The sequence below is a fragment of the Ictalurus furcatus genome, chromosome 25 (assembly GCF_023375685.1).
Source record: "Ictalurus furcatus strain D&B chromosome 25, Billie_1.0, whole genome shotgun sequence".
Classification (NCBI taxonomy): Eukaryota; Metazoa; Chordata; class Actinopteri; order Siluriformes; family Ictaluridae; genus Ictalurus; species Ictalurus furcatus.
In genome coordinates, this window is record NC_071279.1 from 962,220 (window position 1) to 989,146 (window position 26,927).

At 47.2% G+C, this 26,927-nt stretch overlaps 3 protein-coding genes across 6 annotated transcripts in view; 2 read left to right on the forward strand and 1 right to left on the reverse strand.

The window, feature by feature from the left end:
- Window positions 1-7,798, reverse strand: part of LOC128600975 (pre-mRNA 3'-end-processing factor FIP1-like) — a 43,259-nt gene extending 35,461 nt beyond the window's left edge. For both annotated transcript variants that reach the window (XM_053613801.1, XM_053613800.1), the window contains exon 1: window positions 7,234-7,798. In XM_053613801.1, coding sequence (XP_053469776.1) covers window positions 7,234-7,303 — 70 coding nt within the window. In that variant the 5' untranslated portion in view covers window positions 7,304-7,798. The remainder of the gene's footprint in view (window positions 1-7,233) is intronic.
- gmds (GDP-mannose 4,6-dehydratase) overlaps window positions 1-26,927 on the forward strand; it is a 300,682-nt gene that overhangs the window by 103,447 nt on the left and 170,308 nt on the right. The window lies entirely within an intron of this gene.
- LOC128600974 (sec1 family domain-containing protein 2-like) overlaps window positions 8,437-26,927 on the forward strand; it is an 82,512-nt gene continuing 64,021 nt past the window's right edge. Inside the window, exons 1-2 of the mRNA XM_053613799.1 lie at window positions 8,437-9,473; window positions 10,677-10,845. Of these exons, the coding sequence (XP_053469774.1) occupies window positions 8,660-9,473; window positions 10,677-10,845 (983 nt within the window). The 5' untranslated portion in view covers window positions 8,437-8,659. The remainder of the gene's footprint in view (window positions 9,474-10,676; window positions 10,846-26,927) is intronic.

Genomic DNA, 26,927 nt, shown 5'->3' on the forward strand with positions numbered 1-26,927 from the left:
TCACACTCTCTCCCCCCCTCACACTCTCTCCCCCACCCAGCTCCCCCCTTTCTCACACTCTCTCCCCCCTCTCTCTCTCACTCCTCTCTCTCCCCCCTCTCTCTCACTCTCTCCCTCTCTCTCGACCCAGCTCTCCACCCCTCTCTCTCTCTCCCCCACCCTCCCCTGCCCTCCCCAGCTCCCCCCTTTCTCACACTCTCTCCCCCCTCTCTCTCTCACTCCTCTCTCTCCCCCCCTCTCTCTCACTCTCTCCCTCTCTCTCGACCCAGCTCTCCATCCCTCTCTCTCTCTCCCCTGCCCTCCCCCTTTCACACTCTCTCCCCCCCTCACACTCTCTCCCCCACCCTCCCCTGCCCTCCCCCTTTCACACTCTCTCCCCCCCTCTCTCTCACTCCTCTCTCTCCCCCCCTCTCTCTCACTCTCTCGACCCAGCTCTCCCCCCTCTCTCTCTCACTCCTCTCTCTCCCCCCTCTCTCTCACTCTCTCCCTCTCTCTCGACCCAGCTCTCCACCCCTCTCTCTCTCTCCCCCACCCTCCCCTGTCCTCCCCAGCTCCCCCCTTTCTCACACTCTCTCCCCCCTCTCTCTCTCACTCCTCTCTCTCCCCCCTCTCTCTCACTCTCTCCCTCTCTCTCGACCCAGCTCTCCACCCCTCTCTCTCTCTCCCCTGCCCTCCCCCTTTCACACTCTCTCCCCCCCTCACACTCTCTCCCCCACCCTCCCCTGCCCTCCCCCTTTCACACTCTCTCTCCCCCCTTCTCACTCTCCCCAGCTCCCCCCAGCTCCCCCCTTTCTCACACTCTCTCCCCCTCTCTCCCTCTCTCTCGACCCAGCTCTCCACCCCTCTCTCTCTCTCCCCTGCCCTCCCCCTTTCACACTCTCTCCCCCCCTCACACTCGCTCCCCCACCCTCCCCTGCCCTCCCCCTTTCACACTCTCTCTCCCCCCTTCTCACTCTCCCCAGCTCCCCCCAGCTCCCCCCTTTCTCACACTCTCTCCCCCTCTCTCTCTCACTCCTCTCTCTCCCCCCCTCTCTCTCACTCTCTCCCTCTCTCTCGACCCAGCTCTCCACCCCTCTCTCTCTCTCTCTCCCCTGCCCTCCCCCTTTCACACTCTCTCCCCCCCTCACACTCTCTCCCCCCACCCTCCCCCTTTCACACTCTCTCCCCCCTCCCCTCCCCCTTTCACACTCTCTCCCCCGCTCACACTCGCTCCCCCACCCTCCCCTGCCCTCCCCCTTTCACACTCTCTCTCCCCCCTTCTCACTCTCCCCAGCTCCCCCCAGCTCCCCCCTTTCTCACACTCTCTCCCCCTCTCTCTCTCACTCCTCTCTCTCCCCCCTCTCTCTCACTCTCTCCCTCTCTCTCGACCCAGCTCTCCACCCCTCTCTCTCTCTCTCTCCCCTGCCCTCCCCCTTTCACACTCTCTCCCCCCCTCACACTCTCTCCCCCACCCTCCCCCTTTCACACTCTCTCCCCCCCTCACACTCGCTCCCCCACCCTCCCCTGCCCTCCCCTGCCCTCCCCCTTTCACACTCTCTCTCCCCCCTTCTCACTCTCCCCAGCTCCCCCCAGCTCCCCCCTTTCTCACACTCTCTCCCCCTCTCTCTCTCACTCCTCTCTCTCCCCCCCTCTCTCTCACTCTCTCCCTCTCTCTCGACCCAGCTCTCCACCCCTCTCTCTCTCTCTCTCCCCTGCCCTCCCCCTTTCACACTCTCTCCCCCCCTCACACTCTCTCCCCCACCCTCCCCCTTTCACACTCTCTCCCCCCTCCCCTCCCCCTTTCACACTCTCTCCCCCCCTCACACTCGCTCCCCCACCCTCCCCTGCCCTCCCCCTTTCACACTCTCTCTCCCCCCTTCTCACTCTCCCCAGCTCCCCCCAGCTCCCCCCTTTCTCACACTCTCTCCCCCTCTCTCTCTCACTCCTCTCTCTCCCCCCTCTCTCTCACTCTCTCCCTCTCTCTCGACCCAGCTCTCCACCCCTCTCTCTCTCTCTCTCCCCTGCCCTCCCCCTTTCACACTCTCTCCCCCCCTCACACTCTCTCCCCCACCCTCCCCCTTTCACACTCTCTCCCCCCTCTCTCAATGTCTCCCCCCCTCTCCCCCCTCTCTCTCACTCTCTCCCTCTCTCTCGACCCAGCTCTCCACCCCTCTCTCTCTCTCTCTCCCCTGCCCTCCCCCTTTCACACTCTCTCCCCCCCTCACACTCTCTCCCCCACCCTCCCCCTTTCACACTCTCTCCCCCCTCCCCTCCCCCTTTCACACTCTCTCCCCCCCTCACACTCGCTCCCCCACCCTCCCCTGCCCTCCCCCTTTCACACTCTCTCTCCCCCCCTTCTCACTCTCCCCAGCTCCCCCCAGCTCCCCCCTTTCTCACACTCTCTCCCCCTCTCTCTCTCACTCCTCTCTCTCCCCCCCTCTCTCTCACTCTCTCCCTCTCTCTCGACCCAGCTCTCCACCCCTCTCTCTCTCTCTCTCCCCTGCCCTCCCCCCTTTCACACTCTCTCCCCCCCTCACACTCTCTCCCCCACCCTCCCCCTTTCACACTCTCTCCCCCCCTCTCTCAATCTCTCCCCCCTCCACCCCTCTCTCTCACTCTCTCTCCTGCCCTTCCCCTTTCACACTCTCTCCCCCCCCTCACACTCTCTCCCCCACCCTCCCCTCTCCCCCCTCTCTCTCACTCTCTCCCTCTCTCTCAATCTCTCCCCCCTCTCCCCCCTCTCTCTCACTCTCTCCCTCTCTCTCGACCCAGCTCTCCACCCCTCTCTCTCTCTCTCTCCCCTGCCCTCCCCCCTTTCACACTCTCTCCCCCCCTCACACTCTCTCCCCCACCCTCCCCCTTTCACACTCTCTCCCCCCCCTCCCCTCCCCCTTTCACACTCTCTCCCCCCCTCACACTCGCTCCCCCACCCTCCCCTGCCCTCCCCCTTTCACACTCTCTCTCCCCCCTTCTCACTCTCCCCAGCTCCCCCCAGCTCCCCCCTTTCTCACACTCTCTCCCCCTCTCTCTCTCACTCCTCTCTCTCCCCCCTCTCTCTCACTCTCTCCCTCTCTCTCGACCCAGCTCTCCACCCCTCTCTCTCTCTCTCTCCCCTGCCCCTCCCCCTTTCACACTCTCTCCCCCCCTCACACTCTCTCCCCCACCCTCCCCCTTTCACACTCTCTCCCCCCTCTCTCAATCTCTCCCCCCTCCACCCCTCTCTCTCACTCTCTCTCCTGCCCTTCCCCTTTCACACTCTCTCCCCCCCCTCACACTCTCTCCCCCACCCTCCCTCTCCCCCCTCTCTCTCACTCTCTCCCTCTCTCTCGACCCAGCTCTCCACCCCTCTCTCTCTCTCCCCTGCCTCCCCCCTTTCACACTCTCTCCCCCCCTCACACTCTCTCCCCCACCCTCCCCTGCCCTCCCCCTTTCACACTCTCTCTCCCCCCTTCTCACTCTCCCCAGCTCCCCCCAGCTCCCCCCTTTCTCACACTCTCTCCCCCTCTCTCCCTCTCTCTCGACCCAGCTCTCCACCCCTCTCTCTCTCTCCCCTGCCCTCCCCCTTTCACACTCTCTCCCCCCTCACACTCGCTCCCCCACCCTCCCCCTTTCACACTCTCTCTCCCCCCTTCTCACTCTCCCCAGCTCCCCCCAGCTCCCCCCTTTCTCACACTCTCTCCCCCTCTCTCTCTCACTCCTCTCTCTCCCCCCTCTCTCTCACTCTCTCCCTCTCTCGACCCAGCTCTCCACCCCTCTCTCTCTCTCTCTCCCCTGCCCTCCCCCTTTCACACTCTCTCCCCCCCTCACACTCTCTCCCCCACCCTCCCCCTTTCACACTCTCTCCCCCCTCTCTCAATCTCTCCCCCCTCCACCCCTCTCTCTCACTCTCTCTCCTGCCCTTCCCCTTTCACACTCTCTCCCCCCCCTCACACTCTCTCCCCCCACCCTCCCCTGCCCTCCCCCACCCTCCCCCTTTCACACTCTCTCTCCCCCCTTCTCACTCTCCCCAGCTCCCCCCAGCTCCCCCCTTTCTCACACTCTCTCCCCCTCTCTCCCTCTCTCTCGACCCAGCTCTCCACCCCTCTCTCTCTCTCCCCTGCCCTCCCCCTTTCACACTCTCTCCCCCCTCACACTCTCTCCCCCACCCTCCCCTGCCCTCCCCCTTTCACACTCTCTCTCCCCCCTTCTCACTCTCCCCAGCTCCCCCCAGCTCCCCCCTTTCTCACACTCTCTCCCCCTCTCTCTCTCACTCCTCTCTCTCCCCCCTCTCTCTCACTCTCTCCCTCTCTCTCGACCCAGCTCTCCACCCCTCTCTCTCTCTCTCCCCTGCCCTCCCCCTTTCACACTCCCCCACCCTCCCCCTTTCACACTCTCTCCCCCCCTCTCTCAATCTCTCCCCCCTCCACCCCTCTCTCTCACTCTCTCTCCTGCCCTTCCCCTTTCACACTCTCTCCCCCACCCTCCCCTGCCCTCCCCCTTTCACACTCTCTCTCCCCCCTTCTCACTCTCCCCAGCTCCCCCCTCTCACATTCTCTCCCCACTCTCTCTCACTCTCTCGACCCAGCTCTCCACCTCTCTCTCTCTCCACCCCTCTCTCTCACTCTCTTTCCTGCCCTCCCCCTTTTACACTCTCTCTCCCCCCTTCTCACTCTCCCCAGCTCCCCCCTTTCTCACGCTCTCTCCCCCCCTCTCTCTCTCACTCTCTCCCCCCTCTCTCTCACTCTCTCCCTCTCTCTCGACCCAGCTCTCCACCCCTCTCTCTCTCTCCCCTGCCCTCCCCCTTTCACACTCTCTCCCCCCCTCACACTCTCTCCCCCACCCTCCCCAGCTCCCCCCTCTCACATTCTCTCCCCCCTCTCTCTCTCACTCTCTCCCCCCTCTCTCACTCTCTCGACCCAGCTCTCCACCTCTCTCTCTCTCCACCCCTCTCTCTCACTCTCTTTCCTGCCCTCCCCCTTTTACACTCTCTCTCCCCCCTTCTCACTCTCCCCAGCTCCCCCCTTTCTCACACTCTCTCCCTCCTCTCTCTCTCACTCTCTCCCCCCTCTCTCTCACTCTCTCCCTCTCTCTCGACCCAGCTCTCCACCCCTCTCTCTCTCTCCCCTGCCCTCCCCTTTCACACTCTCTCCCCCCCTCACACTCTCTCCCCCACCCTCCCCCTTTCACACTCTCTCCCCCCTCTCTCAATCTCTCCCCCCTCCACCCCTCTCTCTCACTCTCTCTCCTGCCCTCCCCCTTTCACACTCTCTCTCCCCACCCCTCTCTCTCACTCTCTTTCCTGCCCTCCCCCTTTTACACTCTCTCTCCCCCCTTCTCACTCTCCCCAGCTCCCCCCTTTCTCACACTCTCTCCCCCCTCTCTCTCTCACTCTCTCCCCCCTCTCTCTCTCACTCTCTCCCCCCTCTCTCTCACTCTCTCCCTCTCTCTCGACCCAGCTCTCCACCCCTCTCTCTCTCTCCCCTGCCCTCCCCCTTTCACACTCTCCCCCCCCACGCTCTCTCCCCCACCCTCCCCCTTTCACACTCTCTCCCCCCTCTCTCAATCTCTCCCCCCTCCACCCCTCTCTCTCACTCTCCCTCCTGCCCTCCCCCTTTCACACTCTCTCTCCCCCCTTCTCACTCTCCCCAGCTCCCCCCCTCACACTCTCTCCCCCCTGCCCTCCCGCTTTCACACTCTCTCCCCCCCCTCACACTCTCTCCCCCACCCTCCCCCTTTCACACTCTCTCCCCCCTCTCTCAATCTCTCCCCCTCCACCCCTCTCTCTCACTCTCTCTCCTGCCCTCCCCCCCTTTCACACTCTCTCCCCCCCTTCTCACTCTCCCCAGCTCCCCCCTCTCACACTCTCTCACCCCCCTCTCTCTCTCTCACTCCTCTCTCCCCCCCTCTCTCTCACTCTCTCCCCTCTCTCTCGACCCAGCTCTCCACCCCCTCTCTCTCTCTCCCCTGCCCTCCCCCTTTCACACCTCTCCCCCCCCACGCTCTCTCCCCCACCCTCCCCCTTTCACACTCTCTCCCCCCTCTCTCAATCTCTCCCCCCTCCACCCCTCTCTCTCACTCTCTCTCCTGCCCTCCCCCTTTCACACTCTCTTCTCCCCCCCTTCTCACTCTCCCCAGCTCCCCCCCCTCACACTCTCTCCCCACTCTCTCTCTCACTCCTCTCTCACTCTCTCCCCCCTCTCTCACTCTCTCGACCCAGCTCTCCACCTCTCTCTCTCTCTCTCCCCCGCCCTCCCCCTTTCTCATGCTCTCCCCCCCCTCTCTCTATCTCTCCCCTGCCCTCCCCCTTTCACACTCTCCCCCCCCACGCTCTCTCCCCCACCCTCCCCCTTTCACACTCTCTCCCCCCTCTCTCAATCTCTCCCCCCCTCCACCCCTCTCTCTCACTCTCTCTCCTGCCCTCCCCCTTCACACTCTCTCTCCCCCCTTCTCACTCTCCCCAGCTCCCCCCCTCACACTCTCCTCCCCCCTCTCTCTCTCACTCCTCTCTCTCACTCTCTCCCCCCTCTTTCACTCTCTCGACCCAGCTCTCCACCTCTCTCTCTCTCCCCCGCCCTCCCCCTCTCATGCTCTCCCCCCCACCCTCCCCCTTTTCACACTCTCTCCCCCCTCTCTCAATCTCTCCCCCCTCCACCCCTCTCTCTCAATCTCTCCCCCCTCCACCCCTCTCTCTCACTCTCTCTCCTGCCCTCCCCCTTTCAACACTCTCTCTCCCCCCTTCTCACTCTCCCCAGCTCCCCCCCTCACACTCTCTCTCCCCCCTCTCTCTCTCACTCCTCTCTCACTCTCTCGACCCAGCTCTCCACCTCTCTCTCTCTCTCTCTCCCCCGCCCTCCCCCTCTCATGCTCTCCCCCGCCCTCCCCCTTTCTCATGCTCTCCCCCCCTCTCTCTATCTCTCCCCCCTCCACCCCTCTCTCTCACTCTCTCTCCTGCCCTCCCACCTTTCACACACTCTCTCCCCCCTTCTCACTCTCCCCAGCTCCCCCCTTTCTCACACTCTCTCCCCCCTCTCTCTCTCACTCTCTCCCCCTCTCTCTCTGTTATCTTCTCATGAACACCTGCAACTGAAAAAAATAACAGTTGGGTAAAACACCAGATAATATTACTACAGCTGAAGCCTCATTAGTGTTTAGTAATTGCGCTATCAGGTTTATTTAGTACATAGTAAGTCGCATTTTGATTGCGTCAGGTTGGCGTTTGATTTAATTGGTGACATTAAGTACTTTTAGCGACATTTCTCAGCATTTATACCTCACCTCCGTAAAGCCAATCCTCGTCATCCACACTAGCGTTGCCTGTCGTTTTTTCCGTTTCCCCAGTTGACATTATGAGCGACTGACCACCTGGAAAAGCCCTGTGGCACAAATAACTTTCGATAAAGCGAAGTGAACGAAGAAATAGGGTTTTTTCCTGAGGCGCAGTCGTTAGCAGGTGGAAACAGCTGTCAAAGTTAGAGCCGGTGCGTGGTTTCTAAGGACACGCGCCGCTTTGGCACGTCACGTGACCTGTAGCGTTTTTCAGGGCCGCAGGAAGTAAACGGCGTTCAAACAACTCCTGTCAATATATACCACTTTATCCTACTAATCACACATCTTCTATCAGTGTATACTGTTTTATCCTACTAATCACACATCTATCAGTGTATACTGTTTTATCCTACTAATCACACATCTTCTATCAGTGTATACTGTTTTATCCTACTAATCACACATCTATCAGTGTATACTGTTTTATCCTACTAATCACACATCTTCTATCAGTGTATACTGTTTTATCCTACTAATCACACATCTTCTATCAGTGTATACTGTTTTATCCTACTAATCACACATCTATCAATATATGCCATTTTATCTTATTAATCACACATCTTCTATCAGTGTATATTGTTTTATCCTACTAATCACATCTTCTATCAGTGTATACTGTTTTATCCTACTAATCACACATCTTCTATCAATATATACCATTTTATCCTACCAATCACACCTCTCCTGTCAATATATACAGTTTTGTTTTATCCTTGTTTATCACACCTCTCCTCTCAATAATATGTTTTTGACACAAAGTATATAACCAATTGCAAATTGGGCTTTAGAGATAGTAAGTATTGCTGGTGGGAGAAAATGAGTGGAAAATATGTTGAAGAATTTTGAAGGTTGCGTCAAAACAAAAAAACAGGTGATTTACCATGCTATCAGTGTGAACAATGATGAATACAGTTAGCAATTTTTTATTTATTTATTTATTTATTTTTAAAAAGTCCATTTTTGATTAAAAAAAAAACTTTGCTAGTTGAACTTTACGCAATAACATATAAGATATGCATAAAGTTTATTCAGAAAAATACTTCTTTACTGTTTAAATAATTAAAAGGTATGTTGCAATTTCATTTCAATGAAGCTTATGGGTAAACCGCTCTTAAAATATAGAGGCTTGGCATATTTTAATACAATATGTCTCTTTTATTCCAAATATGACAAGAAAAATGTGCTTATAACTATGGAAACCCAGGAATAACATTTACTTATGAAACAGCCGGGTATTGCAAACCAAGTCGTGTGACGTATAACTCGTGCGACATCGCAGCGCTACGTCACTTCGCGCGACTCACATGGTTTGTTTTGGTAGTTTAACTAACTGCAATTTTTTCTCCCCATTCTTTTCGGAATCTCTGGAACAATGTTGTCCGCGGATGTTTTCACGTCTTTCCCCGGACAGATGTGGGAGAAGGTGCTGTCAAAGGTAAACAAAGCGGTTGTTTTCATGGACGCGGCGTGTGCGGAAATCCTGCACTGGAGCGGAGGGGCTGCTCTTCTGTTGGACGCCGGAGCGCGCAATGTCAAGCGCTTTTCCAGCTTTGAAGCTGGCGAGGACAACGAGCCCAAAGCGGTGTTCGTGGTCAGCACTCTGCTGAGAGGAAGAACGGCGGACATTATAAAGGACATTGTTTCTTTTAGCCGCTTCAGGTACTGTGTCGTGTTCACAGCTGTGCCGCACTCTCTGCACCTGTTCGCTGACGGAGTCTCCGCCGAGCTGGAGGGCAACGCGGCGTTTACCCGCTTCGAACAGAAGCTGTGCGGGTGGATGGGAAATGCTGAGTATACAGCCGAGGTCGTGCATGCCCCAGTGCACTTCGCCAGGGTTTCCTCTCAGCTCCTGATCGCGCCTGCCTTCGCTGATCTGTTTCCGCTGCTCGACACGGATCTCCTCTCCATCAACCGCAAGCGGCAGGAGAAACGGCGCTTCGCGAGTCTCACCGACCTGGACATGCACTCGCTCCCTAACGAGCTGCAGGTTAAGATCCGAGCTCTAGTCTCGGCTCTGAACACCCTCTTCGAGTTCTCCAACACGCGAGAAGAGAGCTTCACCGTGGGCCCGTTGAGTCGCCTGATCGCTGCCGAGCTGGCCAGTCATCCACAGGCTAAACACCGGAGGAAGTCCTCCGCTCATAAAGCCTCTGTGGTCTTCATCGACAGAACTCTTGATCTGACAGGTTGAGTACTACACTGCACCGTCCAAAATCTCAGTAATAGCAAGCACTAACTGCAGTCCCATCATTATATTTGCGAAAGGTTGTGAACACCTGGCCAGCACTTACACATTTAAATGCTTGTTGAACATCCTGTTCCAGATGTAGTCCTTCTTTACTGCTGTCATAACCTCAGAACTTCCACAAAGGCTTTTCCAAAGTTTTCCATGCAGCTTTGGGGATTTGTGTTCATTCAGATACAAGATCATTATTGATGTTTGGTGAGTAGGCCTCGGGTGCAGTCGGTGTTCCAGTTCATCCCAAAAGTGTTCAGCGTGCCTACTCAGCGTGGCTCAAGGTCCCTTTCCAGAACCTTCACACTAACTCCATTAGTGATGGAATGAACTTCCAACCTCAATCCGGACCGCAGAATCTGTCACTCTCTTCAAAAAACAGTTAAAGACCCATCTCTTCCATGAACACATAACTAACCCCTAAAACCCCAACCCCACATTATCCTTTAATAAACAAATCATTAAAAACACTTACTCTGGCTCTTACACCTCCACTCTGCGCACTTTGCTTTTCTAGACCTCAGTTAAACGATTTTGTACGGTAGCACTACTTGTATTGTTCTCCACTTGATATATCGCTTTGCTTGTATTTCCTCATTTGTAAGTAGCTTTGGATAAAAGCATCTGCTAAATGAATAAATGTAAGTGTTCAGCAGGGTTGAGATCAGGCCTCCCAAGTTCTTCCACTTCTACATTAACACACCATGCCTTCATGGAGCTCGCTTTGTGCACAGGGGCATCGTCATGCTGGAACAGGTTTGGGCCTCTTAGTTCCAATGAAACTGGGAAATTGTAATACTACAGCATATAAAGGTATCAATTGGCCACAATTTTGTGCTTCCGATTTTGTGGCAAGAGTTTGGGGAAGAAGCACGAGTGCGAAGCTTAGGTGTTCACAAACTTTTGGCAATATTCAGGATGTAAAGATTACTTACACATAGTTACACATACACAAGTTATCAGTCGAAATCTCCTCTTCCCCTCGTTCTCATGTTTCTTTTCTGGCCTTCCGTTTCGAAACTGTACTTCAGAGTTTATAAAGTTAAATTCACATCATGTATATAATTCGTTAATGGGCTCAGGTTGAAAGGTTTTCAGATGGCTCACCGTCAGCCATTTTGACTCCAATGGTGATTCCTTTTCTCTCACACAGGAGCTGTGGGACATCATGGTGACAGCCTGGTGGAGAAGATTTTGTCTGTTTTGCCTCCGTTGCCGGGTCACGTGACCGATGTTCAAGTAGACATGCTGGAGCTGACGCATCTTCAGCGCACAGCCGAGGCACAGGGTGTCCTGGCGCCTGGCTGCCTGGGACAGACTCAGTAAGGACATACACTGATTCAGAACAATAGCAGTGACATACCACTGAGTACATTTACACTGACACCGAGTCTAGAGTCGGTTCACAGTAAGAACTCTCAGTCTTTCTGGGTCTGTTCACATCATCAGCCTGAGTGTCTTAAAGACACACGGTTGACATTTTGTCTGCAGGTGAAGAAGTAACTTAGCTAATTTAGTTAATTCTATACGGCAGATTTCACTTCAAACCCCCTTTTCGACTTCCGCTTATGGAAAATTTCCGTCGTTAAGCCGAGCAGCAGTCAAATGAGAGTGAATTCGTACAGTTGCTGAAAATGCATGTGATGGATGAAAACGTTTCCCTGTAGTGGGTGAAAGCATTGGATGTACTGTCTCTATTTTGCCTCAGTTCTGCTGTATTTAAGGTCAGCTTTCCATGCATGAAAATGAACCTCAGCTCTTGACCAAAATCTGTTTTTTTATTTTTATTTATTTTAACCTTATAATTTAGTCCCATGAAATTATTTCTAAGGTGTCATTTCCCCCTTTTTAGGACTATTTATGGAGCATTGAATAAGAGTCTGTACGATTGTGCCTTTACTGTCCGCGTGTGTACGTGTGGCAGCGTTGAACGGTTCAAAAGTGAACTGAATTGTTGGTTTTTTTAACCCAAATATTGCCTCTGACGAAAGGAAAAGATTGAGTTTGAAATACGGAGGGAGTACTGGAGTTTTCCGTGTTAGTTTTGGCAGATATGCACTTGCAAGTACAGATCCACAAAAAAAAAACCCGCCGTGTGTTTTGAATACTGCTCCACTATTACTCCAGCCATCATAAATTCATCTATTTGTATTAGAACAGTGGTTCTCAACACGGGGGGGGGGGAGTTGTTTTCAAGAAAATAAACACAGACACATGATTTGTGTACTCTGTGTATTTTATTGCTTTTCAAATATAATGTGCATAAATGGAAAAACCCCGCGTTCCCTCTCCCTCTGCATTTTCTTTTTGCTGGGAGAGGCGGAGCTTAGCTGCCTTTTATCTAGCTGTCAGTGCAGACCAGTGTTCCCAACTTAGAGACAATTTTTTTTTTGCAAAAAAAAAAAGAGTGGCTTTAGTTACGAAAGGTTGAGAAGGTCTGTATTAGAATAATACAAATAATAAGCGATGTTGTTTCACTGATGTCACGTCATTACCACATCCTGCCACACAGGTTTCTGTTTACTTGAGTGATTCTGCTCTTCTCCATTATGTGACAAGTCTATGGAGATATTTCAGAATAACGAGTCATTGCTGTAAGTGGAAATGTGTGACCTCATTGCCCTGCATTTGAACTCAGCCTTGTTTTGGCCACATGAACTAGTTGTGTCATTGTAAAAACACTTTTTAAGCAAGTTCAGCTTTTTTTGCGGTTAATCCTTAACATCTTTGGACAGGGCAATAAAAACAGGCTAGAGATCAGACGCTTTACACCCGGTGTTTGAACCTGCTCCCAGATCAACTCCAGTATCATATTTTAGTATTTGTGCATTATAAGGGCTGACTTAATGGATGATGCCATGACTTTTAGCCTAAAGTTAAAAGCAGCACTGAGGAAAGCAGTATACAGTCTCTTGGATCTGCTGTCAGACTGAGTATTGGACAGGCAGTTAATGTATTCAAGCACAGTTAGTCCTTAAGGTTCAGGATCTGACAGATAAGGTTAGTAGCATTAGTAGGTCTACTCTCAGATTAGCCTCTTGCCCTGCGGAGAGACACATTTAATGCTTCAGTTATCCTAACTCCGAAATCATAAAGTGAAATTTCTGGAGGTGTAACTGTACACTCCTGTTATGATTCAATTCACTATACTGGCTTCACGATTCAGTTCGATTCTCATCATATTTTGAACAAAACTGAAAAGACTTTAATTTCTGAATCATAATGCAAACGCATGGGCATTTTTGTCTGCATAAATTGAAATAAACTAAATAAATAAATAAAAATGCTATGAGCAGAGGCTTAATATTCTAAACTAAATGTCCTACAGGTTAACCATGTCTTATGAAATAAATATAATTTTTGTGTTGATTTTGATGTATGTTTTGGATCATTCTCCTGCTGGAAGATCCAACCACGGCCCATTTTAATCTTTCTGGCAGAGGCAGTCAGGTTTTCATTTAATATCTGTTGATATTTGATAGAGTCCATGATGCCATGTATCCTAACAAAATGTCCAGGTCCTCTGGCAGAAAAACGGACCCAAAACATTAAAGAGCCACCACCATGTTTAACCGTGGGCATGAGGTACTTTTCCATATGGCTACCTCTCTGTGTGCACCAAAACCACCTCTGGTGTTTATTTCCAAAAAGCTCTGTTTCGGTTTCATTTGACCATAGAACCCGATCTCATTTGAAGTTCTGGTAGTGTCTCGCAAACTGAAGACGCTTGAGTTTGTTTTTGGATGAGAGTAGAGGCTTTTTTCTTGAAACCCTTCCAAACAACTTGTGGTGATGTAGGTGACTTTGGATTGTAGCTTTGGAGACTTTCTGACCTCAAGACACAACTAACTTCTGCAGTTCTCCATCTGTGATCCTTGGAGATTTTTTGGCCACTCAAACCATCCTCTTTACAGTGCGTTGAGACGATATAGACACACGTCCAATGCCAGGTTGATTCATAACATTTCCAATTGACTGGAACTTCTTAATTATTGCCCTGATGGTGGAAATGGGCCTTTTCAATGCTTGTGCTGTTTTATTATAGCCACTTCCCATTTTGTGAAGCTCAACAACCTTTTGCTGCACATCACAGATATATTCCTTGCTCTTACCCGTTGTTAAGAATGACTAAGGGAATTTGGCCTGTGTGTTACCTCATATTTATACCCCTGTGTCATGGTTAAATAATTTCCTGTTCTTGATCACCCAGGTGTACTAAAACAAATGTAAGATATCAATGGGAATATACTTCAAATATATTTTTCTCATATGAATTCACAGGTGTGCCAATAATTGTTGCACACATATTTAACAAACACAATTTTTTTTATAAACCTGTGTTTTGTTTGTGATTGTTTGAGATCCATGAGAGCAGAGTATTTTTGTGAATTCTTTGAACAGAAGATCAAAAGGTTAAACAATAAAGACAATTTTTCACAGCCTTCTTTGCTCATATTTACCAAGGGTGCCTATATATAATGTGTGTGTGTGTGTGTGTGTATGTATGTATGTATGTATGTATGTATATGTTGTGTGAAAATATAAGTACACCTCATGGAAATTGTTGGCTTTTGGGACATACTTCAACAAGCAAACATTTGATCATCTTTGAAACTGAAACTGATGCAAATGGAAATCTCCACGAACCTCAAAATTTGATCACAGAATCTGCTAATAAGTCTTGCAACTGTTGGTGTCAAAGTGCATGCTTCTACATTCAGAAAGAGATTTGACCTGCATGGGAGGCGTGCCAGGGAAAAAAGACCAGGCCTTTTATAATAATGTGCTCTGGACAGACGAATCAAAGATAGAGTTGTTTGGCCACAGTGAAAGCAGACATGTTTGACACCGACCAAAGACAGCTTTTCAGGAGAAGCACCTCATACCAACTGTGACGCACGGTGGTGGAAATGTTATGGTTTGGGGTTGCTTCACTGCCTCAGGGACTGAACAGCTTTCATTCATTGATTCAACTATGAATTCTGCATCATATCAAAGAGTGCTTGAAGATAGTGCGAGGCCATCTGTCCAAAAGTTGAAGTTGAATGAAAAGTGGATCTTTCAGCAGGATAATGATCCTAAGCACACTAACAAATCCACCAAGGAACAGCTGAAAAAGAAGAAACGGAGAGTTATGGAATAGCCTAGTCAAAGCCCGGATCTGAATCCCATTGAAATGTTGTGGGGGGATTTGAAACGGGCAGGACATGCAAGAAAACCCTCAAACATCTTGCAACTGAAAGAATACTGCATGGCAGAGTGGTCAAAAATTCCAAAGGGGGCAATACTAGCTTCTGAGGCCCAGGATATACTTACTTATAACATTTATTGATATTTCTGTTGAATAAATGATTGAAAAAGCTAATTTTCCTTGTGGTTTTGTTCAAGTATATCAACTTTATTAATAGGCACTGTTTCAAAGATAATCAAATGTTTGCTTGTCCAAATATGTTAAAAAAAGCCAACAATTTCCATGGGGTGTACTTATTTTTTCACATGACTGCATATATGTGTGTGTGTGTGTGTGTGTGTGTGTGTGTGTTTTGATTGAAGTAATAGTCTATACAATACAACTCTTCTAAAAGTAAAGATGTCTTACTTTGTTTACTGTTGATGCTCTGAGCAGCCATGTTGATATGATGTCATGTGAGGATGAGGAGATCTTCCTGACCCCTTCTGAGTTGAGGGGTTGTTTTCTTTCATTTTTCCTAGTAGGAGGTCTGAAGTTACGAGCTTTAGTGGAACTTGATTGCAGGATTGCTAAAACCTGATTAAATCTCCCACTGAGACTATGGGGTCACGACATCATAGGTGAAATTATTAGCAGTCATCACATTTGAAACAGTACACACACACACACACACACACACACACACACAAAACCCCACATGATGTTCACCAGCACCACATCCCCACTAATGATCACAGTCATTACTGTATTGCAGTAGCACCACAGCGTCAAGCAAAACCACACTGCCAGATCTCCACGGCAATAAACAGGAGCTGACTGTGGCCCAGATGGCATAGAGTTGGCGATGCAGGAGGACCAGCAAACAGCATCAGAGCTTCTCTCCCTCTCTGATTCTGTAGACAAAATGAGTTAGGGCATATGTACTAGAGAATCAAATACCTTATACAAGCAGTTCAAGGCAATGCGCAAAATTTGAATTGGGTACAATATGAAACGACAGTGTCTCCATACAGCAAAAATAAGCATCGCCTGAAAATGTGACTCAGGTTCCCATTTTCAGTTTATTAAAAATGCCCAACATTATGAAAGCAGAATAAATGTAATGTAATAATTACTCAGTGTCTGTGTGATCCATTCAGACTCTTAACAACATGGAACTGTCAGGATAACATTTAGTAGGTGAAACACCGAAACAAACTCTAGAACATGACCAATGCCTTGGCAAACATGGGAACGTTAATGAAACACGAGGAAAGGTGCTAAAAGCTAGACCATGAGTGCTACCGAAGACAGGACTTAAAGTGCATCTATTATTGTTTTGAAACGTGCCGAATTTTATTTAAAAGCTCTCATACGATAGATTTACGTGCTTCCAACGTAAAAAAAACACTTTAACGTGCTCATAATTTAAACTGCAGCATTACCTTTCCCCCCCCCCAGTCTCACAAACGACTCGTTAAATGATTCCTTCTAAATGATTCATTCTAAACTCCTCCTTTCGGAGAGCATACTCTGCTTTCATTGGTCAGAAGTCCCAGTCTGTTGTGATTGGTCTACCAATCACAATTCAGCATGTGCTGAAAAGGAAACGCCCAGTATTATCACGAGTTTCAGCTCCGTCTGTCACCGAGCAGCCAATGAAGAAACCTACGCAGGTTTGTACAGGAAGTAAGTCTGGAATCACTAACGACTCATTTCAGCTGTTCAGAATCGCTTCCTTCTTTTGGGAGTCAATAACTCCGTTTGTCCTGTGCTTTGATTTTTGAAACTTTGCAGACTTTTTACATTCACAAACAGCTCTATAACACACTACATGAAAGGTAATATTTGAAAAACCATAATAGGTGCACTTTAAATACAAGTGCTGATTAGATTATAACCTGTCTCAAGTACGTGTGATGTGCCGAGGCTGATGGGAAACATAGTTCTGCGGCACACTGCCGGTGTTTCCTATTCTGATTCAAGAAGAGAACGAAGTTATTTTTTCAGAGGCAGTGTGGGTTCGATTAGGTTTAAAAGATTACATCTTCCATAAGTGGTATTTTATGAGGAATAGACCACTTTATTATACAGCCTGTTGAATATAGTGTACAATACGCGGGTGTATCGAATCAAGAACCTTGTATCGAACAGTCTGATACTGTACACCGTATTAAAGACCGCCTGAGTGATGATGAGTACATCATGGGCTGATATGCATGTCTGAAATCTCATTGCATCCACATAGTGCATTTGGAGCCTCATTTGCACGTGCTGGTGACGTCAGCAAGGCTGTAGGTTGTCCCGGTTCTTAGATGGGGGTTACTACAACTTACAAATGACCTTGTTTTGGGATGACGACAAATTACTACAAATTTGGGGGTATCTACAACGCCACAGGTTTGTCACATTTTTTTGGTTTCTTGGTTTTATGTTTGGACTGTTTTGCAAGTTAGTGAACAAGCAACCAAACTTTTTTGTTTAAACAAATTTGTGTGTCATGTTTCCTCGGTCTGCCAGGCTTGCCTTTGCATATTTTGCAAACAAGCATTGTTTCCGCTGTTTCTGTTGCCCAAATTCCAGCAGTCCCATATAACCAATTCAGAATTTTTTCACAGCATTCGATGTGTTGCTAAACAATCCGAGTAGGAAGCCCAAGCTAAGGAACCGCCTCCTCTTGGCTATTATTAGTTTGCTCATGTGTCCGTCAGGGAGCATGTGAGCTGGACTAGCAAATGGAATAAAGTCGAGTTCGTAAATCAACTTGCTATGGTTGGTTGTCTGACAGAATGCGTTTAGTATACGGTGCGATCCCTCTGTAAAACCAGATTGTGGAGACGTTCGAGTCATTCACGATCTAAGATTGTCATATCGCCCACCCCCCTATTTCTGACCCAAAACCTGTTGCGATTGCTACCGGAGCTATGAACACTCACAAAACACAGGTGTGTTTAGAATTGCAAGGTCCCTTCAGGATTTCCTGTTTTTTTTGTTTGTTTGTTTTTTTCCGTTCGCAGAAATTAACGTAAGATTGAGCAAACGCCGCAATATTGGGAGGACCTTGAAATTTTTTTTCATAATTACCACATATTGTCCTCCGATTTGGGCCGAGACACATCATGTGACATCATCAAAGCACACCTTCAGACAAAGCTCTCTTCGATTCACGTTCATTGAACATGAGAACAGCTAAACGGAGTTGTTGGGATGTTATCGATCAGTGGATTACTATGAGCCTTCATATGCGAGTTGCGTCAATTGTGTAATTGTTTGTTTGTACGTCGGTGGTCTGAGAGATGCAATTGATTGTAGCTGCTGTTGTGATTGCATCTTGAAACGATTTGTATCAATCGAAATACACGAATCTTAGCTTTCCAAAGATATATCGCATGAGTACTTACGTACACACAGACGCTGTGTACATAGCATAGTTTTGTGCTTAGCAGTGCGATGTTGGATTGTTAACAGCGGGGGAAACGAGTCTCAAATATCGTCTTGACGTATCTCTGACTATCACTGATCCCCGATATCATCGTCTATCGGCACAACCCTACAGCTAAAAGGTCTCGCCACCAAACATCACTGCGAAAGACTGTGCAAAACCATTTTGTGCAATTGCAGTTTCGCCAATTCGAGTAGTTTTCCATAACAAAAACACAAAAAAAAAAAACACTCTGCAAGTTGCATCGCACATTTTTGGGGGGGAAAAAGCCGCAATGAAATCGAGCGTTTTGGGTTCCAACGATCGCAGAAAACCCAGTGGTCTGTTTAAAGTAGTGTGGATATTGCCGTAAAGTCGGCGAATAAGAAAATGATGAAAAACATCAAAACACAAGTTTATTGGAGTAGTGCCGTGCAACTGTACAATCACTAACCCGTACAACATCCCGGAATGTAGTAAATCACTGTCTTAAATGCTTGCGATTCCTGTACTGTAGGTCCACACAGACTTGAAGGACAACCTCTGGGCTTAATCCATTTGAGACAAGGTCTTCGAGTGCACATACATGCCTCGTGAGTCTGTGCATGGTATATGTCTACCTCCAGTACCCGTCATGTTCTCTACGCTCAGGCGGGTCTCGTCATCTCTTCCTCTCCTCCTCCCATTGCCTCTCATGTGGTTCGAGTGGGCAAAATCTCTCTCTCTCTCTTTCTCTCGCTCGCTCTGGGTGGCTCGGCTTTTCTCCTCCTCTTTAAGCTCAGTGGGAGGTGAAGTTCTTTAAGTTCATTAGAGGAGAACCAGGCCACTTTCAGCAAGCAAATGTACCTTATGATTCAATTGGTTTCTTCTCAGTATTCTTAATTGGTACGTCCTTGACCCTCTGTCCTAGCATCAATCAATGATTACTATCGTTAATGATGTATCAAGGGTTTTTTTTTATTTTAAATCCACTCAAAAAAATCATGGAGAGAGAGAAGGCATCCAGAGCGCATAGGCACTTCATGTGATGCAAGCCTATGTTTGAAATTTCCACCTTCTAAGCTACTTAGAGCAGAGTCAATTACATTGTGTTTTGAATTTCCATTTCAGATTGTGCATATGAGAAGCCAGGTGATGAGTAGTCTTCTATACAGAAGGTGAAGCTAAGACTCAAGGAAGGGACATGAGGAAGAGTAATTAAAGACCTAAGCATCCTTTCTTATGAATAAACATTGCTTATTTGTTTATTTATTTATTTTTTATCTCCAAATGTTTACATTGATCTAAATGCATTAATTCAATTAATTTGCACATTTGATTCATTCATTTGTTCATTTGTTCACTCATTCATTCATCTTCATCCAGGTCAGGGTCGTGAAAAATCAGGAGTCTCGTTTATCAAAGCGTTTCGAATCAGCGTTCAAAATGTGTGTATGAGTGTCGACAGTACGCATGAGAAAATTGGTGTTTCTCACACATGCGTACACACGCCTCTGTGCGAAGGCCAGTGATGAATCCCACATATTCTAAATTGATCCGCTTGTGCATACCCACAATGATTTGCATAAAGGAACGCCCCCAAATCGCCATATAGGGTAAACGACTTCCTTTTAAAAAGCCAAGCGGTCGGCCCGTGGCACTGCTCATTAAGGATGATGTGGAGAATGCAGAAAGGTCTGCGGAGGTGAACTTCAGAGACGAGGAAGTAGAGCAAAACACAAATGGTTTCTTTGGCACCTTTGCGAGTGGTTTGTCTAATAAATAGATACGATTTTAAAAATAATTTATAAGTATTCGTGTATTCGGTTATCCTGATTACTTTTAGAAATTCCTGATGATATGAAAATTTGTCATATTTGCTTTCGCCGTCTGGTCTGGAAATGTATTGTAGCGTTAGCGACCTGAACGAAAGTTAGACGTGTTGTTATACAGGCCAAACAGGATTTCGAGGGTTTTTTTTTGTGATTGCTGCGTCATTTTTTCAAAATTTACAATGCAGCTTGTAGATTTTTTCTTTGCGGAAGAGTGATCGAAATCACGATCACACGAAATTGTTTCGCGCGCTCTTTCACAGCGTTGTTTGTAGGTAAACGAGACCTTTTAGCTATACTCCCGTTCGACTCACGTGAATCGTAGAGGGCCTTCGGCCAAACGTGCGTCGTGACGATATCATGTGAAGCGTCTCAACCCAAAATCTGTGGCCGTTTTGAAAAATTGTAAGTTTCTCCAAATATTGCAGAGTTTGCATGATTTTGCGTTCATTTCTGCGATCGTTAAACCCCGGAGGGAGCGATTATGTGACTTGGGTTGGGAAATGGTAAATGGTCTGTACTTATATAGCACTTTTATCCAAAGCTCATTCACACACACACTCACACACCAATGGTAGCAGAGCTGCCATGCAAGGCACTAACCTGCCATCGGGAGCAACTTGGGGTTCAGTGTCTTGCCCAAGGACACTTCTGTATGTGGAGTCATGTGGGCCAGGAATCGAACCTCCAACCCTACAATTAGTGGACAACCCGCTCTACCACCTGAGCTACAGCCGCCCAGAAATCCCAGATCTGTCTCCAATTTCTTTTCGAAATGTACCTGTGGCTAAAACGTCCTAGAGTAGAGATCGACTAAAACTGCTCCGGACAAACTAAACCGAATGATGATCCACTCCTCACGCTCATCCTTCCGCAAAGGTAGCGGCCCAGTCCATCTTTAGACCTTCCTTTTATGCGATTTTACTTTACGTTTGATCGGGCGTGACCGACAGTAAGTGGGACGGAAGCTCCTCGTAATCAGTTTACCCGCTATAGTCAGAAGTATGTGGAAATATAAGCACATCCTCATGCACACGCAGAACTTGATAAATCACGCTATGCATAGAAACCTGCGGCTGCACGGCTTTATGCACGAAGCTCTGTATATGCTCGGTTGGTAAATGAGACCCCTGGATTTTACTGGCTTAGGTTTTCCTTCTTTTGCTATTATTATTGTTACTGGTGGGCCTCACCCATATTCTATTCTGCTGTGACATACATTTAATGACTCCTTTTGTGTTGTTCTAGGCATACATAGTGAAAAAGTCTATATAATATTTATAAAAAGATTATATTTTTGTCTTCTAATAGTAGGTCTGGTTAATTTAGCTCTCCTGATTGCAGGCTATTTTCCTTTGTAATACTGGAGTGCCTTACAGTAGCTGTAGGTTTGAGGCGCTCGGCTGGCATGGTGTGTGTGTGTGTGTGTGTGTTTGGGGTGGTATGGGTGGTCACTGGGTTTGACTTGCACTGGGAGACCTCACACACGTCAGACTGCTGAATGGAGAATTGTTCTTCTTGACCTGCTAGAGCGCTGGCATTTTTACTAGCAGTGTGAGGGCAGCACTACTTATTTAGTTTGTACAGTAGAGGTTTTCTCTGTATTTTCATGTGCGGTTGTGTGAGACATGCCTCGGTGTGTGTCTTTGTAATAGTAGCTGCCGTGGGTTGGTGTTTTAGTCGGTTTGTTTTGAAGGGATCCTTTCTCATGAGTTTTCATAAGGTTGTGGATAGACTTTGATAAATAAAGGCAGATGTGTGTAAATGAGTTCAGTGTGACTTGTAGACCGTGTGTGTGTGTGTGTGTAATTGCCCCCTAAACTTAACTGATTGTGCCACCTTTAGCAGCAACCAGACACTTCTGATAACTGGAGATCAGTCTTTCACTTTTGGCCCACTCTTCTTTACAGAATTGCTTTAATTCAGTCACATTGGAAGCTTCTTGAGCTTGAACTGAGCTCTTCAATGTGTTTAAGGTCCTGCCACAGCATCTTAGTGGGGTTCAAGTCAGGTTTTGGCCACTCCAAAACCTTATTTTTGTTTCTTTTGAGCCATTCAGAGGTGGACTTATTCTCATTGCCTCGCTGCATAACCCAGTTGTGCTTGAGTTTCAGATCAGATACTGATTACTTGGACATTCTCCTTCAGGATTTTCTGGTAGAGAGCACAATTCCACAATTCATGGTTCTGTCAATTATGGCAAGTCACTCAGGCCCTGAAGCTGCAAAGCATCCCCACACCATCACACTACCACCACCATGTTTTTACATCTAGCTTTACAGCAGACGTAAAGACATGCATGTCTTCCAAAAACTTTCCACTTTCGACCCATTAGTCCATAGAATTTCATCCCGAAGGGGGGGGGGGGGGGTCACTAAGGTATTTTTGGCGAGTGGTTTTCACCTTGCAGCTCTTCTAAGGATACCGTTTTTACCCAGTCTCGTTCTAATGGTGGAATCATGAACGCTGAACTTATCTGAGGTGATTGAGGCCTGCAGTTCCTTAGATGTTTATCTGGGGTCTTTTGTTACTTGTTGGATGAGGTTTCAATGCGTTTAAGGAGGTTTTACCTCTTTTGTTCTACTGCTGGCATTAGAACTCTCCAGGTTACAAATGGTTAAAACACACGGTAAGTCTGGTTAGGACAGCTTGCCTTGCTGGATGTGTAATTCAACCCTGCAAAACATGTCCTATGTGCCAGGGATGCTCCTTGGGCCTGCTGCTCAAGAAGCCCTAGAAAGAAGAGTGCAGGTTTCAGAATCATGAAACCAGCATGGCCAAACAGACCGGCCATAAAGCACCTTTAGGTCAACCTTTATACGGGAATTCAGAGCCCCAGAATCACTTTAGGGAATGAAGGCATGTAATGGCAAGAGAGTAGTCTCTACTACTTTGAAGGGAAGAAAGCTCCCCACTAGGAGGAAATTCACTCTGTACTATTGCCTATAAAGCTGCTGTCAGTACATTTTAAGAATAGATGACATTTTCAGTTGCAGTGATGTTCGTTCCAATTCAATCACAGGATTGCCATTATTCATTTGGGAATCGATTCTCGGCTCCACTTTTTGCACGCTCGACCTATTTTCAAATGCACCCAAGCTTGCATGGTCTCGTTCTCGAGGGATCAAAACCGAAGTGTGGAGTAAAAGAGACAGACGTATATATGCCTGCCTTGGGCCAGTGTCCCTGGTATAAGCTCCCACTGGTATACTGACCAAGATCAAGCGTCTACTGAAGATGAAGTAAGGCTCCCAGGTTCGATCCTGCGCTTGGGTTACTGTCTGTGTGGCTTTTCACATGTTCTCCCAGTACTCCCAGCCTACATCTGCGGATTTCCTTACAGCTCTAAAAAACAGTCCAGGATTTTCTAAATTGCCCCTATGTGTGAACGAGCGTGCGAATGTGTGTGTGCATGGAGACTTTTGATGGGACTGGAACCATGTACCAACCAGGGTGCGTCCTGACATCATACCTACTGTTTCCTGGATTGGCTTCAGATCCATTGCAAATCTGTTTCAATGTCATTAATCTGAAGAAAATGCGTTAGGTTGGTTTTTTTTTTTTTTTGTTTATTTGTTTGTTTTTGTTTTTTTTGGTTCAAAAAGTATTTTACCGTCATAGGTAGCTTCTTTTCTCAACTTGAGTTAGATCTTTTTGATGGATATTAATGTGACATTTAGAACACATTTATATTATAAATATGTTATAAATGTATATTATATTTTGTATGCATTTCTGTTTTGGACACACACACACACCTTGAGGAACATGTAACGAACAGCACAGTACTGACTGGTAGTGAATAACATGTTTGAGAAATCTAATATTGTCAGACATGCAATACTAAAACCCCTCTAGACAGTTTAGTACGTTTACATGGACAACAATAATCCGAAATTAAGACGATTAAGAAACTAGCATGTAAACAGCCATTATTGATGACCTTAATCCGACTAAAGTCATACTCGAAGTAAACACAAATAGAATTAAGACGTGTGGAGTATGGGGGGGGGGGGGGTCTTGTCTATCACTAAGATTTGCTGTTCAAGGAACTCCGATGACTTGCACTGAGTAGCAGATGGCAGAGTTTGGAATATGAAGTGTGTTTCTTTTGTGCTTGGACATAGTTTGTATTGATATAAATGGTATATGTGCACCAAGAGTGAAAAATGCATTAATCACAACTTCAAATTTGAGCATAGCAAAGAAAAGTTTAAGCTTGTATCACATTTGTGTGCACAGGAATGAGAAGAATGTTTACAACAAAATACACTTTGCAATAAGACCTGCAATAGAAAGCAAAAAATGTATACTGATATTTCTGTATATAATATACATGCAGTATTATGCACTGCCTGAGGCAGAAAAACAATCTATAAAGCAAAGATGCTTTCAAAAATGATGAAATGAAACGTTTCTAAATATAAAAAAAATGATTATAAACTGCAATAAATGGTAAAACCTGAATGAGTATTTGGTGTGACCAACCTTTGCCTTTAAAATGGCACCATTTCTCTCAGGTATCCCGTTTTGTAAGGAAATTAGCTGACGGACTACAGCAACTGCAGACTTCGGCTCACACTTACTCCCGTTACTGCAGGTCCCAGAGTCCCTCCCTTAATACCTCTTTATATTTGCAAAATGACTGAAATAGTTCTTTTCTTCTGACACTAATGCACATAAACAGCTAAGAAATAAGTTTAGACAAAAATCTAAGATGTTTGCATTATAATTTTGTTCTGTATGTCTTTGGTATCTGTAATATCTGTGAAAAAAGATGATCGATTGCTTGAGGCCTCTTGAGTTACCTAGGAATTATAATTTTGTCATCCAGAATCTCACTTGCCTTGCCTTCCCTTACCCTCCCTTCCCTTGCCTTGTTTTGCCTTGCCTTGCCTCGCCTTGCCTCCCCTTCCCTGCCTTTCCATTTCCTTCCCTTCCCTTGCCTTTATCTGCGCTTCCCTTCCCTACACTTCCCTTCCCTTCCCTGCATTTCCATTTCCTTCCTTTCCCTTCCCTGCACTTCCCTGCATTTCCATTCCTTGCACTTCCCTTTCCTTCCCTGCATTTCCATTTCCTTCCCTTCCCTGCACTTTCCTTCCCTTCCATGCATTTCCTTTTCCTTCCCTTCCCTTCCCTGTACTTTCCTTCCCTTCCATGCATTTCCTTTTCCTTCCCTTCCCTTCCCTGCACTTTCCTTCCCTTCCATGCATTTCCTTTTCCTTCCCTTCCCTTCCCTGTACTTTCCTTCCCTTCCATGCATTTCCTTTTCCTTCCCTTCCCTTCCCTGTACTTTCCTTCCCTTCCCTTCCCTGCACTTCCCTTCCCTGCACTTCCCTTCACTTCCATGCACTTCCCTGCACTTCCCATCCCTTCCCTGCACTTCCATGCACTTCCCTGCATTTCCCTTTCCTTCCCTTCACCTTCTCTTTCCTTCCCACTTCACTAATAGAGTCTGCAATGCACAGTATAATCTTATCTCACACACAGTGGTGATCAGGTGTCTTGGCTTGCTTCAAATGCGTGAATGTGCGGGTGATTAGCTTAAATTAGCGAATGGCTATAATTATAGTGTCATTGCTCCGGGTTGAATGCAGATAATTGTTGAGTATTTCTGCAATAAGAGCGAGACACATTAAGTGGTAAACAGAGCCTTAATGAGCAGACATGTTTATTAGTTTGTAATATTGCTAGATTATTCAGTCTGACATTTTCCAGAGCTTAGACAACTTTGTTATTGCTCACTCATAACTCTGGAGCGATGTTTAATGCACACACAAGTTTATTAAGCGTTTTCTCCAAAGAGTCTTAAGTCTGTTGTAGATCACACAGTTCATGCATTTACACATTGATGGGGCAATAGAGATAAAAGTGCTATGGAACTTATTTTTACCATTTGATTAAAGACAAGTGCAGGATAGTTTTATGAAGAAATCAATCACAAGGGTTGGTGCTAGTACTCAGAAGTGCAACAGTCAAGCCATGAACGGTACAGTCTTGAACTATTCCACATCTGGACTTGATCAGCATTTTTGCCATTTGATTTAGACAATATGTCTAACATTTGGAGGTGCAAAATTGTTTTATTGTGACAGATAATTAAGCAAAAAAGCAGACATATGTTGCTTGCGTAAGTACTCACCCCCCTGATTCATTATTCCGTAGAACCACCTTTGGCTGTTGTTACATCTGCAAGTGTTTATCAGATTTGTACATTACATCTGGATCCTGATATTTTTCCCATTCTTCCTGGCAAAATTACTCAGGCTCTGTCAGATTGGATGGAGATGGTTGGTGAACAGCGAATTTCGGATTCAGTTTGAGGTCAGGGGCTTTGACGGGCCATTTGACTGATTTAGATTTTTGGTTTTGAACCAATCCAGAGTAGCAGTATGCTGTATTTGGTTCCATCCATCTTGCCCTCAACCCTGACCAATTTCCCAGTCCCTGCTGATGGCAAGCATCCTCACAACATGATACTACCACCATCATGCTCCAGTGCCTCACTGGGATGGTCTACTCGGGGTATTGAGCAGTGTCGGGTTTCCTTTCTTCCAAGGTCAAAAAGTTCCACCTGACCAGAGAACCTCTTCTCACATTTGCTAAGTCTCCAACATGTTCTGAGTTCTCCAAACTCATATGGCTTTTTTTCCTCCCGTGATCATTTATAATCCAAGTATAATCTCACTGAAAGCATTTCTGAAGTGTTTTAACTAGTCTGGATTTTGTATCAGCTTTTGCATCTAAGTAAAATTATATTTATGAATTTACAATTCATTTCAAATTTGACGACTGCAACACACTCCAAAAAAGTTGGGACAGTCGACTGTTTAGCACTGTGTAACATCACCTTTTCTTTTAATAACACTTATTAAGTGTTTGGGCGCTGAGTGAAGACACCGGTTGGTTAAGTTTAGCGAGTGGAGGTTTTTCCCCCATTCATCCATTATGCATTTCTTCAGCTGAGCAAGTGTACAGGGCCTTTTTTGCCTTATTTTTCGC